This window comes from Coregonus clupeaformis, chromosome 20 (genome assembly GCF_020615455.1).
Source record: "Coregonus clupeaformis isolate EN_2021a chromosome 20, ASM2061545v1, whole genome shotgun sequence".
Classification (NCBI taxonomy): Eukaryota; Metazoa; Chordata; class Actinopteri; order Salmoniformes; family Salmonidae; genus Coregonus; species Coregonus clupeaformis.
In genome coordinates this window covers 59,144,171-59,157,647 of record NC_059211.1, presented here as the reverse complement: position 1 = coordinate 59,157,647, position 13,477 = coordinate 59,144,171, and the positions used below count along the sequence as shown (strand labels likewise).

General features: G+C 49.5%; 1 protein-coding gene and 1 long non-coding RNA gene across 19 annotated transcripts in view; one reads left to right on the top strand and one right to left on the bottom strand.

Annotated features, from left to right (window-relative positions):
* Positions 1–84: 84 nt before the first annotated feature.
* LOC121534189 (cytoplasmic FMR1-interacting protein 1 homolog) overlaps positions 85–13,477 on the bottom strand; it is a 159,016-nt gene continuing 145,623 nt past the window's right edge. For 6 of the 7 annotated variants that reach the window (XM_041840729.2, XM_041840730.2, XM_041840732.2 and 3 more), the window contains 5 exons: positions 13,061–13,133; positions 12,859–12,953; positions 8,949–9,187; positions 4,486–4,633; positions 85–1,476 (listed from right to left, as the gene is read on the bottom strand). In XM_041840729.2, the coding sequence (XP_041696663.1) occupies positions 1,312–1,476; positions 4,486–4,633; positions 8,949–9,187; positions 12,859–12,953; positions 13,061–13,133 (720 nt within the window). In that variant the 3' untranslated portion in view covers positions 85–1,311. Of the gene's footprint in view, positions 1,477–4,485; positions 4,634–8,422; positions 8,717–8,948; positions 9,188–12,858; positions 12,954–13,060; positions 13,134–13,477 lie in introns of those variants that run through there. The other variant, XM_041840733.1, reaches the window with a different exon arrangement.
* On the top strand, positions 4,640–8,539 carry LOC121534191. Of its 12 annotated transcripts, none has more exons than XR_006657120.1 (4): positions 4,640–6,959; positions 7,072–7,355; positions 7,469–8,451; positions 8,511–8,539. It is a non-coding gene; the product is annotated as an uncharacterized LOC121534191 (long non-coding RNA). The 12 variants fall into 12 exon arrangements; XR_006657127.1 differs by lacking the exon at positions 8,511–8,539 and having other exon boundaries at positions 7,469–7,900; positions 8,160–8,227; XR_006657122.1 differs by lacking the exon at positions 8,511–8,539 and having other exon boundaries at positions 7,469–7,900; positions 8,005–8,088.

The following is a 13,477-nucleotide window of genomic DNA, read 5'->3' as shown; positions in this document are numbered from 1 at the left end:
TGTGATACTTGAAAGGAAGAGTTATCGGAAAATCACCATGAAACTTTTGTGTCATTTGCATAAAAATGCCCTCAAGAACAAGCAGAGATTTGTTACATATTTATTGAATTAAAAATTATTCAAACAAAAAAGGCACGGTGAATAAATGCTTATAAGTAAGAACTCTGTTACTTTCCAGATTTCCTTTAAGATTCTAGGTTAAGCTGCTAATGTTTAACACTCTCTATAGAAGCTACTACTTCCCTTCCCCATTCATTGAATACAGGCTACTGTTCACCAATGATATCCCACCACCGCAAACCCCTTAAATAATCATTTGATAGTTTTGTTCCCTGATCTATTACAGTGCTCCATAAAACACAGAAGTTTAGAACAAAAAAACTATGAAAATAGCTATTGATAAGATTATAAGGCACAATTGGGTACAAACATCATCATCCTGACATAAAGTTGGACCTCAAGCCTTATTCACACTGGCAGTTTGAAGTGACTCAAATCCAATTTTTGTGCATATATCCAATTCCAGTTCTGTTTGCTGCAGTCTGAACAGGCAAAAAGCACATGGAATCAGATATTTCAAGCCACATTTGTAGGGGATGTTACTTCCCCTCAAGTCATTCAGCATATCTTGCTTTCAATGAAGACCTAGACAACCAGGTGAGGGGAGTTCCTTACTAATTAGTGACCTTAATTAACCAATCAAGTCCAAGGGAGGAGTGAAACCCCGCAGACACCCGGCCCTCCGTGGAATGAGTTTAACACGCTTTGAGGCTTTAAGTGTTCTTACACTGATTTTTGAACACTCAAAGCAACTGGGAAACGTCCATGTCGTGCAGTCACCTTCGCTTGCTACGTAACTTCTGAGTGACAGGAAACACGAGCACCACAACCAATCAGCCTACACCACTGCTCACACACCCGTCATTACTATGACAACTAGCGTAGCCATGTCAGCAAATGACCGCTGTCTGAACACGCACATCTGATTCGGTCACTTGTAACTTGCTGTTTGGACAGTCAATATTCCTAAATGGATTTGAGCATTAACGCCGGCAGTGTGAACAAGGCTTTAGTCTCATGGTCCACTGCTGCTTTAAAACCTAAAGATGGAAGAAGCAGATGAAGGAATATTGTGCGTCTAGTCTGATAAATTCCAAAAGGCACCCTATTCCCTATGTAGTGCAGTTATATAAAGTATTCCCTATATAGGGAATAGGGTGCCATTAGAGACGCATCCTTTGTGTCTAGTCTGACATAAGAGGACGGTACTATAGGAAACGTCCATGTTATTGGACGGCGCACCGGTCAATCTCAATTGCTGGCCAGGGATTGGTGGATAGGAGGCTGGAAGCACCGTACATGCTCAACTGGCATGTTCTCTCCATCGCCTGACTTCAGGTACTTGTTCAGAATGGCAAAGATCTCATCGTTGAGAACCTGGAACTTGCGGATTCTGTCCACCATCTTTTTAAGAGGCTGAGGAGGGAAAGACATTGTTATTCAGGATAATGATGACGAAGACAGAAATCATTCTAATCTAGAAGACAGGTGGATCCCTAATGATGACCAGGATATTTTCCGGGTAGCCTCTGAGAATAACATTGACCAATACGGTGACTGAGTTCATCAGGAAGTGTATAGGAGACAATGTACCCACTGTGACTATTAAAACCTACCCTAACCAGAAACCGTGGATAGATGGCAGCATTCGCGCAAATCTGAAAGCGCGAACCACCACATTCAACCATGGCAAGGTGACTGGGAATACGGCAGAATACAAACAGTGTAGCTACTCACTCCGCAAGGCAATTAAACTGGCAAAACATCAGTATAGAGACAAAGTGGAGTCGCAATTCAACGGCTCAGACACGAGACGTATATGGCAGGGTCTACAAACAATCACGGACTACAAAGGGAAAACCAGCCACGTCGCCGACACCGACGTCTCGCTTCCAGACAAGCTAAACACCTTCTTCACCCGCTTTTGAGGATAACACAGTGCCACCGACGAGGCCCACTACCAAGGACTATGGGCTCTCCTTCTCCATGGCTGACATGAGTAAGACATTTAAGCATGTTAACCCCCGCAGGGCTGTGGTCCTCTGTAGCTCAATTGGTAGAGCATGGCGCTTGTAACGCCAGGGTAGTGGGTTCGATCCCCGGGACCACCCATACGTAAAAATATATGCACACATGACTGTAAGTCGCTTTGGATAAAAGCGTCTGCTAAATGGCATATTATTATTATTATATTATAAGGCTGCCGGCCCAGACGGCATCCCTAGCCGCGTCCTCAGAGCATGCGCAGACCAGCTGGCTGGTGTGTTTACGGACATATTCCATCTCTCTCTATCCCAGTCTGCTGTCCCCACATGCTTCAAGATGGCCACCATTGTTCCTGTACCCAAGAAAGCAAAGGTAACTAAACTAAATGACTATCGCCTGTAGCACTCACTTCTGTGCTTTGAGGGGCTAGTCAAGGATCATATCACCTCTACCTTACCTGTTACCCTAGACCCACTTCAATTTGCTTACCGCCCCAATAGATCCACAGACGATGCAATCGCCATCACACTGCACACTGCCCTATCCCATCTGGATAAGAGGAATACCTATGTAAGAATGCTGTTCATTGACTATAGCTCAGCCTTCAACACCATAGTACCCTCCAAGCTCATCATTAAGCTCGAGGCCCTGGGTCTGAACCCCGCCCTGTGCAACTGGGTCCTGGACTTCCTGACGGGCCGCCCCCAAGTGGTGAAGGTAGGAAACAACATCTCCACTTCGCTGATCCTCAACACTGGGGCCCCACAAGGGTGCGTGCTCAGCCCCCTCCTGTACTCCCTGTTCACCCATGACTGCGTGGCCAAGCACGCCTCCAACTCAATCATCAAGTTTGCAGACGACACAACAGTAGTAGGCTTGATTACCAACAATGACGAGACAGCCTACAGGGAGGAGGTGAGGGCTCTGGGAGTGTGGTGCCAGGAAAATAACCTCTCACTCAACGTCAACAAAACAAAGGAGATGATCGTGGACTTCGGGAAACAGCAGAGGGTGCACCCCCCTATCCACATCAACGGGACCACGGTGGAGAAGGTGGAAAGCCTCAAGTTCCTCTGCGTACACATCACTGACAAACTGAAATGGTCCACCCACACAGACAGTGTGGTGAAGAAGGCGCAACAGAGCCTCTTCAACCTCAGGAGGCTGAAGAAATTTGGCTTGGCCCCTAAACCCCTCACAAACTTTTACAGATGCACAATTGAGAGCATCTTGTCGGGCTGTATCACCGCCTGGTACGGCAACTGCACCGCCCGCAACCGCAGGGCTCTCCAGAGGGTGGTGCGGTCTGCCGAACGCATTACCGTGGGCAAACTACCCGCCCTCCAAGACACATACAGCACCCGATGTCACAGGAAGGCCAAAAAGATAATCAAGGACATCAACCACCCGAGCCACTGCCTGTTCACCCCGCTATCATCCAGAAGGCGAGGTCAGTACAGGTGCATCAAAGCTGGGACCTAGAGAATGAAAAACAGCTTCTATCTCAAGGCCATCAGACTGTTAAACAGCCATCACTAGCCGGCTACCACCCGGTTACTCAACCCTGCACCTTAGAGGCTGCTGCCCTATATACATAGACATGGAATCACTGGCCACTTTAATAATGGAACACTAGTCACTTTAATAATGTTTACATACTGCTTTACTCATCTCATATGTATATACTGTATTCTACTCTATTGTAGTCAATGCCACTCGGACATTGCTCATCCTAATATTTCTTAATTCCATTCTTTTACTTTTAGATTTCAAATCAAATCAAATGTTATTTGTCACATACACGTGTTTAGCAGATGTTATTGCGGGTGTAGCGAAATGCTTGTGCTTCTAGCTCCGAAAGTGCAGTAATATCTAACAAGTAATATCTAACAATTTCACAACATATCCCCAATACACACAAAAAAGTAAGCAATGGGATTTAAGAATATATACATATATGGACAAGCAATGACAGAGCGGCATGGACTAAGATACAGTAGAATATATATATATATATATATATATATATATATGAGATAAGTAGTGCAAGATATATAAACATTATTAAATTGACTAGTGTTAGTGGTGTGTGTATTGTTGTGAATTGTTAGATATTACTGCACTGTCGGAGCTAGAAGCACCAGCATTTCGCTACACCCGCAATAACATCTGCTAAACACGTGTATGTGACAAATAACATTTGATTTGATATAAATCATTGATCTGATCTAGAAGACAGACGTGGACACCAAAAAGGCCCAAACATGAAACCCCCTTGAAAGTTGGAACCAAATGGAAGCCAAGGGAGGGACTGACCTGAACTTATCCAATGAGAAATGTTAGTTCTAGTTGCAAAACGTTTTGCTACGGTTTGCACTAATGAACATGTTTGGGGTCTGAAGGTTGTTGCTGACCCCTGACCCCTGACCCTCTACTCACCACACTCTTGATGACCTCATCCTTTCCGTCGTGTTTCTGCACCTTCAGCAGGTGATAGCTGAAGTCCAGGATGTCAAAGCGTCTCTGTTGACCCAGTAGGGAGATGATCATACACCCAGCCCAGTGGAGACCGTCCCCGAAACACTGCCTGGATAATACAACACAGGTTATATACCCAGCCCTGTGGAGACCGTCCCTGAAACACTGCCTGGATAATACAACACAGGTTATATACCCAGCCCTGTGGAGACCGTCCCTGAAACACTGCCTGGATAATACAACACAGGTTATATACCCAGCCCTGTGGAGACCATCCCTGAAACACTGAGACAACACAGGTTATATACCCAGCCCTGTGGAGACCGTCCCTGAAACACTGCCTGGATAATACAACACAGGTTATATACCCAGCCCTGTGGAGACCGTCCCTGAAACACTGAGACAACACAGGTTATATACCCAGCCCAGTGGAGACCGTCCCCGAAACACTGCCTGGATAATACAACACAGGTTATATACCCAGCCCTGTGGAGACCGTCCCTGAAACACTGCCTGGATAATACAACACAGGTTATATACCCAGCCCTGTGGAGACCGTCCCTGAAACACTGAGACAACACAGGTTATATACCCAGCCCTGTGGAGACCATCCCTGAAACACTGAGACAACACAGGTTATATACCCAGCCCTGTGGAGACCATCCCCGAAACACTGCCTGGATAATACAACACAGGTTATATACCCAGCCCTGTGGAGACCATCCCTGAAACACTGCCTGGATAATACAACACAGGTTATATACCCAGCCCTGTGGAGACCATCCCTGAAACACTGAGACAACACAGGTTATATACCCAGCCCTGTGGAGACCATCCCTGAAACACTGAGACAACACAGGTTATATACCCAGCCCTGTGGAGACCATCCCTGAAACACTGAGACAACACAGGTTATATACCCAGCCCTGTGGAGACCATCCCTGAAACACTGAGACAACACAGGTTATATACTCAGCCCTGTGGAGACCGTCCCTGAAACACTGCCTGGATAATACAACACAGGTTATATACCCAGCCCTGTGGAGACCGTCCCTGAAACACTGAGACAACACAGGTTATATACCCAGCCCTGTGGAGACCATCCCTGAAACACTGAGACAACACAGGTTATATACCCAGCCCTGTGGAGACCATCCCCGAAACACTGCCTGGATAATACAACACAGGTTATATACCCAGCCCTGTGGAGACCATCCCTGAAACACTGCCTGGATAATACAACACAGGTTATATACCCAGCCCTGTGGAGACCATCCCTGAAACACTGCCTGGATAATACAACACAGGTTATATACCCAGCCCAGTGGAGACAGTCCCCGAAACACTGCCTGGATAATACAACACAGGTTATATACCCAGCCCTGTGGAGACCGTCCCTGAAACACTGCCTGGATAATACAACACAGGTTATATACCCAGCCCTGTAGAGACCGTCCCTGAAACACTGAGACAACACAGGTTATATACCCAGCCCTGTGGAGACCGTCCCCGAAACACTGCCTGGATAATACAACACAGGTTATATACCCAGCCCTGTAGAGACCGTCCCTGAAACACTGAGACAACACAGGTTATATACCCAGCCCAGTGGAGACCGTCCCCGAAACACTGCCTGGATAATACAACACAGGTTATATACCCAGCCCTGTAGAGACCGTCCCTGAAACACTGAGACAACACAGGTTATATACCCAGCCCTGTGGAGACCGTCCCCGAAACACTGCCTGGATAATACAACACAGGTTATATACCCAGCCCTGTGGAGACCATCCCTGAAACACTGCCTGGATAATACAACACAGGTTATATACCCAGCCCTGTGGAGACCGTCCCCGAAACACTGCCTGGATAATACAACACAGGTTATATACCCAGCCCTGTGGAGACCGTCCCTGAAACACTGAGACAACACAGGTTATATACCCAGCCCTGTGGAGACCATCCCTGAAACACTGCCTGGATAATACAACACAGGTTATATACCCAGCCCTGTGGAGACCATCCCCGAAACACTGCCTGGATAATACAACACAGGTTATATACCCAGCCCTGTGGAGACCATCCCTGAAACACTGCCTGGATAATACAACACAGGTTATATACCCAGCCCTGTGGAGACCGTCCCTGAAACACTGCCTGGATAATACAACACAGGTTATATACCCAGCCCTGTGGAGACCGTCCCTGAAACACTGAGACAACACAGGTTATATACCCAGCCCTGTGGAGACCATCCCTGAAACACTGAGACAACACAGGTTATATACTCAGCCCTGTGGAGACCGTCCCCGAAACACTGCCTGGATAATACAACACAGGTTATATACCCAGCCCTGTGGAGACCGTCCCTGAAACAACACAGGTTATATACCCAGCCCTGTGGAGACCATCCCTGAAACACTGAGACAACACAGGTTATATACCCAGCCCTGTGGGGACCGTCCCTGAAACACTGCCTGGATAATACAACACAGGTTATATACCCAGCCCTGTGGAGACCGTCCCTGAAACACTGAGACAACACAGGTTATATACCCAGCCCTGTGGAGACCATCCCTGAAACACTGAGACAACACAGGTTATATACTCAGCCCTGTGGAGACCGTCCCCGAAACACTGCCTGGATAATACAACACAGGTTATATACCCAGCCCTGTGGAGACCGTCCCTGAAACACTGAGACAACACAGGTTATATACCCAGCCCTGTGGAGACCGTCCCCGAAACACTGCCTGGATAATACAACACAGGTTATATACCCAGCCCTGTGGAGACCATCCCTGAAACACTGCCTGGATAATACAACACAGGTTATATACCCAGCCCTGTGGAGACCGTCCCTGAAACACTGCCTGGATAATACAACACAGGTTATATACCCAGCCCTGTGGGAGACCGTCCCTGAAACACTGAGACAACACAGGTTATATACCCAGCCCTGTGGAGACCATCCCTGAAACACTGAGACAACACAGGTTATATACTCAGCCCTGTGGAGACCGTCCCCGAAACACTGCCTGGATAATACAACACAGGTTATATACCCAGCCCTGTGGAGACCGTCCCTGAAACAACACAGGTTATATACCCAGCCCTGTGGAGACCATCCCTGAAACACTGAGACAACACAGGTTATATACCCAGCCCTGTGGAGACCGTCCCTGAAACACTGCCTGGATAATACAACACAGGTTATATACCCAGCCCTGTGGAGACCGTCCCTGAAACACTGAGACAACACAGGTTATATACCCAGCCCTGTGGAGACCATCCCTGAAACACTGAGACAACACAGGTTATATACTCAGCCCTGTGGAGACCGTCCCCGAAACACTGCCTGGATAATACAACACAGGTTATATACCCAGCCCTGTGGAGACCGTCCCTGAAACACTGAGACAACACAGGTTATATACCCAGCCCTGTGGAGACCATCCCTGAAACACTGAGACAACACAGGTTATATACCCAGCCCTGTGGAGACCGTCCCTGAAACACTGAGACAACACAGGTTATATACCCAGCCCTGTGGAGACCGTCCCTGAAACACTGAGACAACACAGGTTATATACCAGCCCTGTGGAGACCGTCCCTGAAACACTGAGACAACACAGGTTATATACCCAGCCCTGTGGAGACCGTCCCTGAAACACTGCCTGGATAATACAACACAGGTTATATACCCAGCCCTGTGGAGACCGTCCCTGAAACACTGCCTGGATAATACAACACAGGTTATATACCCAGCCCTGTGGAGACCGTCCCTGAAACACTGCCTGGATAATACAACACAGGTTATATACCCAGCCCTGTGGAGACCGTCCCTGAAACACTGCCTGGATAATACAACACAGGTTATATACCCAGCCCTGTGGAGACCGTCCCTGAAACACTGAGACAACACAGGTTATATACCCAGTCCTGTGTGACCATCCCTGAAACACTGCCTGGATAATACAACACAGGTTATATACCCAGCCCTGTGGAGACCGTCCCTGAAACACTGAGACAACACAGGTTATATACCCAGTCCTGTGGAGACCATCCCTGAAACACTGCCTGGATAATACAACACAGGTTATATACCCAGCCCTGTGGAGACCGTCCCTGAAACACTGAGACAACACAGGTTATATACCCAGCCCAGTGGAGACCGTCCCCGAAACACTGCCTGGATAATACAACACAGAGGTCACCGGCCACATCATCATGATGATGCTTGATGCCCAATATCTTAAACATGACTGCTGACATTCAAAAACATTTGGGACTGTAGTTTTTGAGTGGATTTTCCCTTTAAGATGACATCCAATTGACTGACAAGCCAACATCCCCCTGTATAAGAGCACTGTAAAACCCTCGGATCCTTCTAGACAGATGCAGGCTGCTGCGTCGTTACTCACTCCACGGTGAACTCGTGAGCTCCTACAGGAATGCAGTAAACAAACTGCATGGCGCTCCACAGCCGGTGGAACTCCACACACTCGTCCACGTGCATCACGCCGTTGCTGGGCAACGGGCCGCGCCAGATGGGGTCGTCCAGGAAACCGCGGACACGAGTCAGGATGACCTCGAACATGGACAAGCCACAGCACAGACGCTCTTTGGTCAGCAGGTCACCTTCACGAGCTATGGCTATTTGCTACGGGGGGGGGGGGATATAGAGGGTGAGGCAGAGGGTGGAGATTGGGGGAGGAGATGGAGAGGGAGGAAATGGAGAGGGGGCGACAGCATGAGATCCAGTGTACAGCCACAGAAGTATGGTGCAGGGCTGGTGTTACTAAGGCAGTGTGATGGTACCTGAGGGGTTCCCAGGCGTTCTATCAGGGGGACCAGGTGTTACTAAGGCAGTGTGATGGTACCTGAGGGGTTCCCAGGCGTTCTATCAGGGAACCAGGTGTTACTAAGGCAGTGTGATGGTACCTGAGGGGTTCCCAGGCGTTCTATCAGGGAACCAGGTGTTACTAAGGCAGTGTGATGGTACCTGAGGGGTTCCCAGGCGTTCTATCAGGGGGACCAGGTGTTACTAAGGCAGTGTGATGGTACCTAAGGGGTTCCCAGGCGTTCTATCAGGGGAACCAGGTGCAGTACTGGTGTTACTAAGGCAGTGTGATGGTACCTGAGGGGTTCCCAGGCGTTCTATCAGGGGAACCAGGTGTTACTAAGGCAGTGTGATGGTACCTGAGGGGTTCCCAGGCGTTCTATCAGGGGAACCAGGTGTTACTAAGGCAGTGTGATGGTACCTGAGGGGTTCCCAGGCGTTCTATCAGGGAACCAGGTGTTACTAAGGCAGTGTGATGGTACCTGAGGGGTTCCCAGGCGTTCTATCAGGGGAACCAGGTGTTACTAAGGCAGTGTGATGGTACCTGTGGGGTTCCCAGGCGTTCTATCAGGGGAACCAGGTGTTACTAAGGCAGTGTGATGGTACCTGAGGGGTTCCCAGGCGTTCTATCAGGGAAACCAGGTGTTACTAAGGCAGTGTGATGGTACCTGTGGGGTTCCCAGGCGTTCTATCAGGGGAACCAGGTGTTACTAAGGCAGTGTGATGGTACCTGAGGGGTTCCCAGGCGTTCTATCAGGGGAACCAGGTGCAGTACTGGTGTTACTAAGGCAGTGTGATGGTACCTGTGGGGTTCCCAGGCGTTCTATCAGGGGGACCAGGTGTTACTAAGGCAGTGTGATGGTACCTGAGGGGTTCCCAGGCGTTCTATCAGGGGAACCAGGTGCAGTACTGGTGTTACTAAGGCAGTGTGATGGTACCTGTGGGGTTTCCCAGGCGTTCTATCAGGGGACCAGGTGTTACTAAGGCAGTGTGATGGTACCTGTGGGGTTCCCAGGCGTTCTATCAGGGGAACCAGGTGTTACTAAGGCAGTGTGATGGTACCTGTGGGGTTCCCAGGCGTTCTATCAGGGAACCAGGTGTTACTAAGGCAGTGTGATGGTACCTGAGGGGTTCCCAGGCGTTCTATCAGGGGAACCAGGTGTTACTAAGGCAGTGTGATGGTACCTGAGGGGTTCCCAGGCGTTCTATCAGGGGAACCAGGTGTTACTAAGGCAGTGTGATGGTACCTGTGGGGGTTCCCAGGCGTTCTATCAGGGGAACCAGGTGTTACTAAGGCAGTGTGATGGTACCTGTGGGGTTCCCAGGCGTTCTATCAGGGGGACCAGGTGTTACTAAGGCAGTGTGATGGTACCTGAGGGGTTCCCAGGCGTTCTATCAGGGAACCAGGTGTTACTAAGGCAGTGTGATGGTACCGAGGGGTTCCCAGGCGTTCTATCAGGGGAACCAGGTGCAGTACTGGTGTTACTAAGGCAGTGTGATGGTACCTGAGGGGTTCCCAGGCGTTCTATCAGGGGAACCAGGTGTTACTAAGGCAGTGTGATGGTACCTGTGGGGTTCCCAGGCGTTCTATCAGGGGAACCAGGTGTTACTAAGGCAGTGTGATGGTACCTGTGGGGTTCCCAGGCGTTCTATCAGGGGAACCTGGTGCAGTACTGGTGTTACTAAGGCAGTGTGATGGTACCTGAGGGGTTCCCAGGCGTTCTATCAGGGGAACCAGGTGTTACTAAGGCAGTGTGATGGTACCTGAGGGGTTCCCAGGCGTTCTATCAGGGGAACCAGGTGTTACTAAGGCAGTGTGATGGTACCTGTGGGGTTCCCAGGCGTTCTATCAGGGGAACCAGGTGCAGTACTGGTGTTACTAAGGCAGTGTGATGGTACCTGTGGGGTTCCCAGGCGTTCTATCAGGGGAACCAGGTGTTACTAAGGCAGTGTGATGGTACCTGAGGGGTTCCCAGGCGTTCTATCAGGGGAACCAGGTGCAGTACTGGTGTTACTAAGGCAGTGTGATGGTACCTGAGGGGTTCCCAGGCGTTCTATCAGGGGAACCAGGTGCAGTACTGGTGTTACTAAGGCAGTGTGATGGTACCTGAGGGGTTCCCAGGCGTTCTATCAGGGGAACCAGGTGTTACTAAGGCAGTGTGATGGTACCTGAGGGTTCCCAGGCGTTCTATCAGGGGAACCAGGTGTTACTAAGGCAGTGTGATGGTACCTGAGGGGTTCCCAGGCGTTCTATCAGGGGAACCAGGTGTTACTAAGGCAGTGTGATGGTACCTGTGGGGTTCCCAGGCGTTCTATCAGGGGAACCAGGTGTTACTAAGGCAGTGTGATGGTACCTGAGGGGTTCCCAGGCGTTCTATCAGGGGAACCAGGTGTTACTAAGGCAGTGTGATGGTACCTGAGGGGTTCCCAGGCGTTCTATCAGGGGAACCAGGTGTTACTAAGGCAGTGTGATGGTACCTGAGGGTTCCCAGGCGTTCTATCAGGGGAACCAGGTGTTACTAAGGCAGTGTGATGGTACCTGAGGGGTTCCCAGGCGTTCTATCAGGGGAACCAGGTGTTACTAAGGCAGTGTGATGGTACCTGTGGTGTTCCCAGGCGTTCTATCAGGGGAACCAGGTGTTACTAAGGCAGTGTGATGGTACCTGAGGGGTTCCCAGGCGTTCTATCAGGGGAACCAGGTGTTACTAAGGCAGTGTGATGGTACCTGAGGGGTTCCCAGGCGTTCTATCAGGGGAACCAGGTGTTACTAAGGCAGTGTGATGGTACCTGAGGGGTTCCCAGGCGTTCTATCAGGGGAACCAGGTGTTACTAAGGCAGTGTGATGGTACCTGAGGGGTTCCCAGGCGTTCTATCAGGGGAACCAGGTGCAGTACAGGTGTTACTAAGGCAGTGTGATGGTACCTGTGGGGTTCCCAGGCGTTCTATCAGGGAACCAGGTGTTACTAAGGCAGTGTGATGGTACCTGAGGGGTTCCCAGGCGTTCTATCAGGGGAACCAGGTGTTACTAAGGCAGTGTGATGGTACCTGAGGGGTTCCCAGGCGTTCTCATCAGGGGAACCAGGTGTTACTAAGGCAGTGTGATGGTACCTGAGGGGTTCCCAGGCGTTCTATCAGGGGGACCAGGTGTTACTAAGGCAGTGTGATGGTACCTGTGGGGTTCCCAGGCGTTCTATCAGGGGAACCAGGTGTTACTAAGGCAGTGTGATGGTACCTGAGGGGTTCCCAGGCGTTCTATCAGGGGAACCAGGTGTTACTAAGGCAGTGTGATGGTACCTGAGGGGTTCCCAGGCGTTCTATCAGGGGAACCAGGTGTTACTAAGGCAGTGTGATGGTACCTAAGGGGTTCCCAGGCGTTCTATCAGGGGAACCAGGTGCAGTACTGGTGTTACTAAGGCAGTGTGATGGTACCTGTGGGGTTCCCAGGCGTTCTATCAGGGGAACCAGGTGTTACTAAGGCAGTGTGATGGTACCTGAGGGGTTCCCAGGCGTTCTATCAGGGGAACCAGGTGCAGGGCTGTGTATTTAGCCTCCAGGCGTTTCATCTTGGCATCAAGACGCTCACCCTCTGAGAAGAGACAAGAGATTCACTGATCCACTCAGACAGATAAAGACAGACCGACACGTCTGACACGAACACACAGCACATTATGGAATAAACAAAGAGATTATTACCTTTGACATGGACCCTGGGCAGAATGTTCTGGAATGGTGCGGCATGAAGCAGGTCACAAACTTCCTCCTGAGACTGAGAGGAAGACAGAACAGTTTAAAACACATCCCCTCAAGTCATGTACGAGGGGACCAGCACAGCTAATGCCTTCAGAAAGTATTCACACGCCTTGACATTCTCCACATTTTGTTGTGCCTGAATTTAAAATGGGTTAAATTGAGTTTTGTTGTCACTGGCCTACACATAGTATGTAAAATAAAAAATAATGTATGCACTCACTAACTGTAAGTCTCTCTGGATAAGAGCGTCTGATAAATGACTAAAATGTAAAATGTAAATGTAAGCCTAAATAAGTCCAGGAGTAAAAATGTACTTAACAAGTCACATAAGTTGCATGGACTCACTCTGTGTGCAATAAT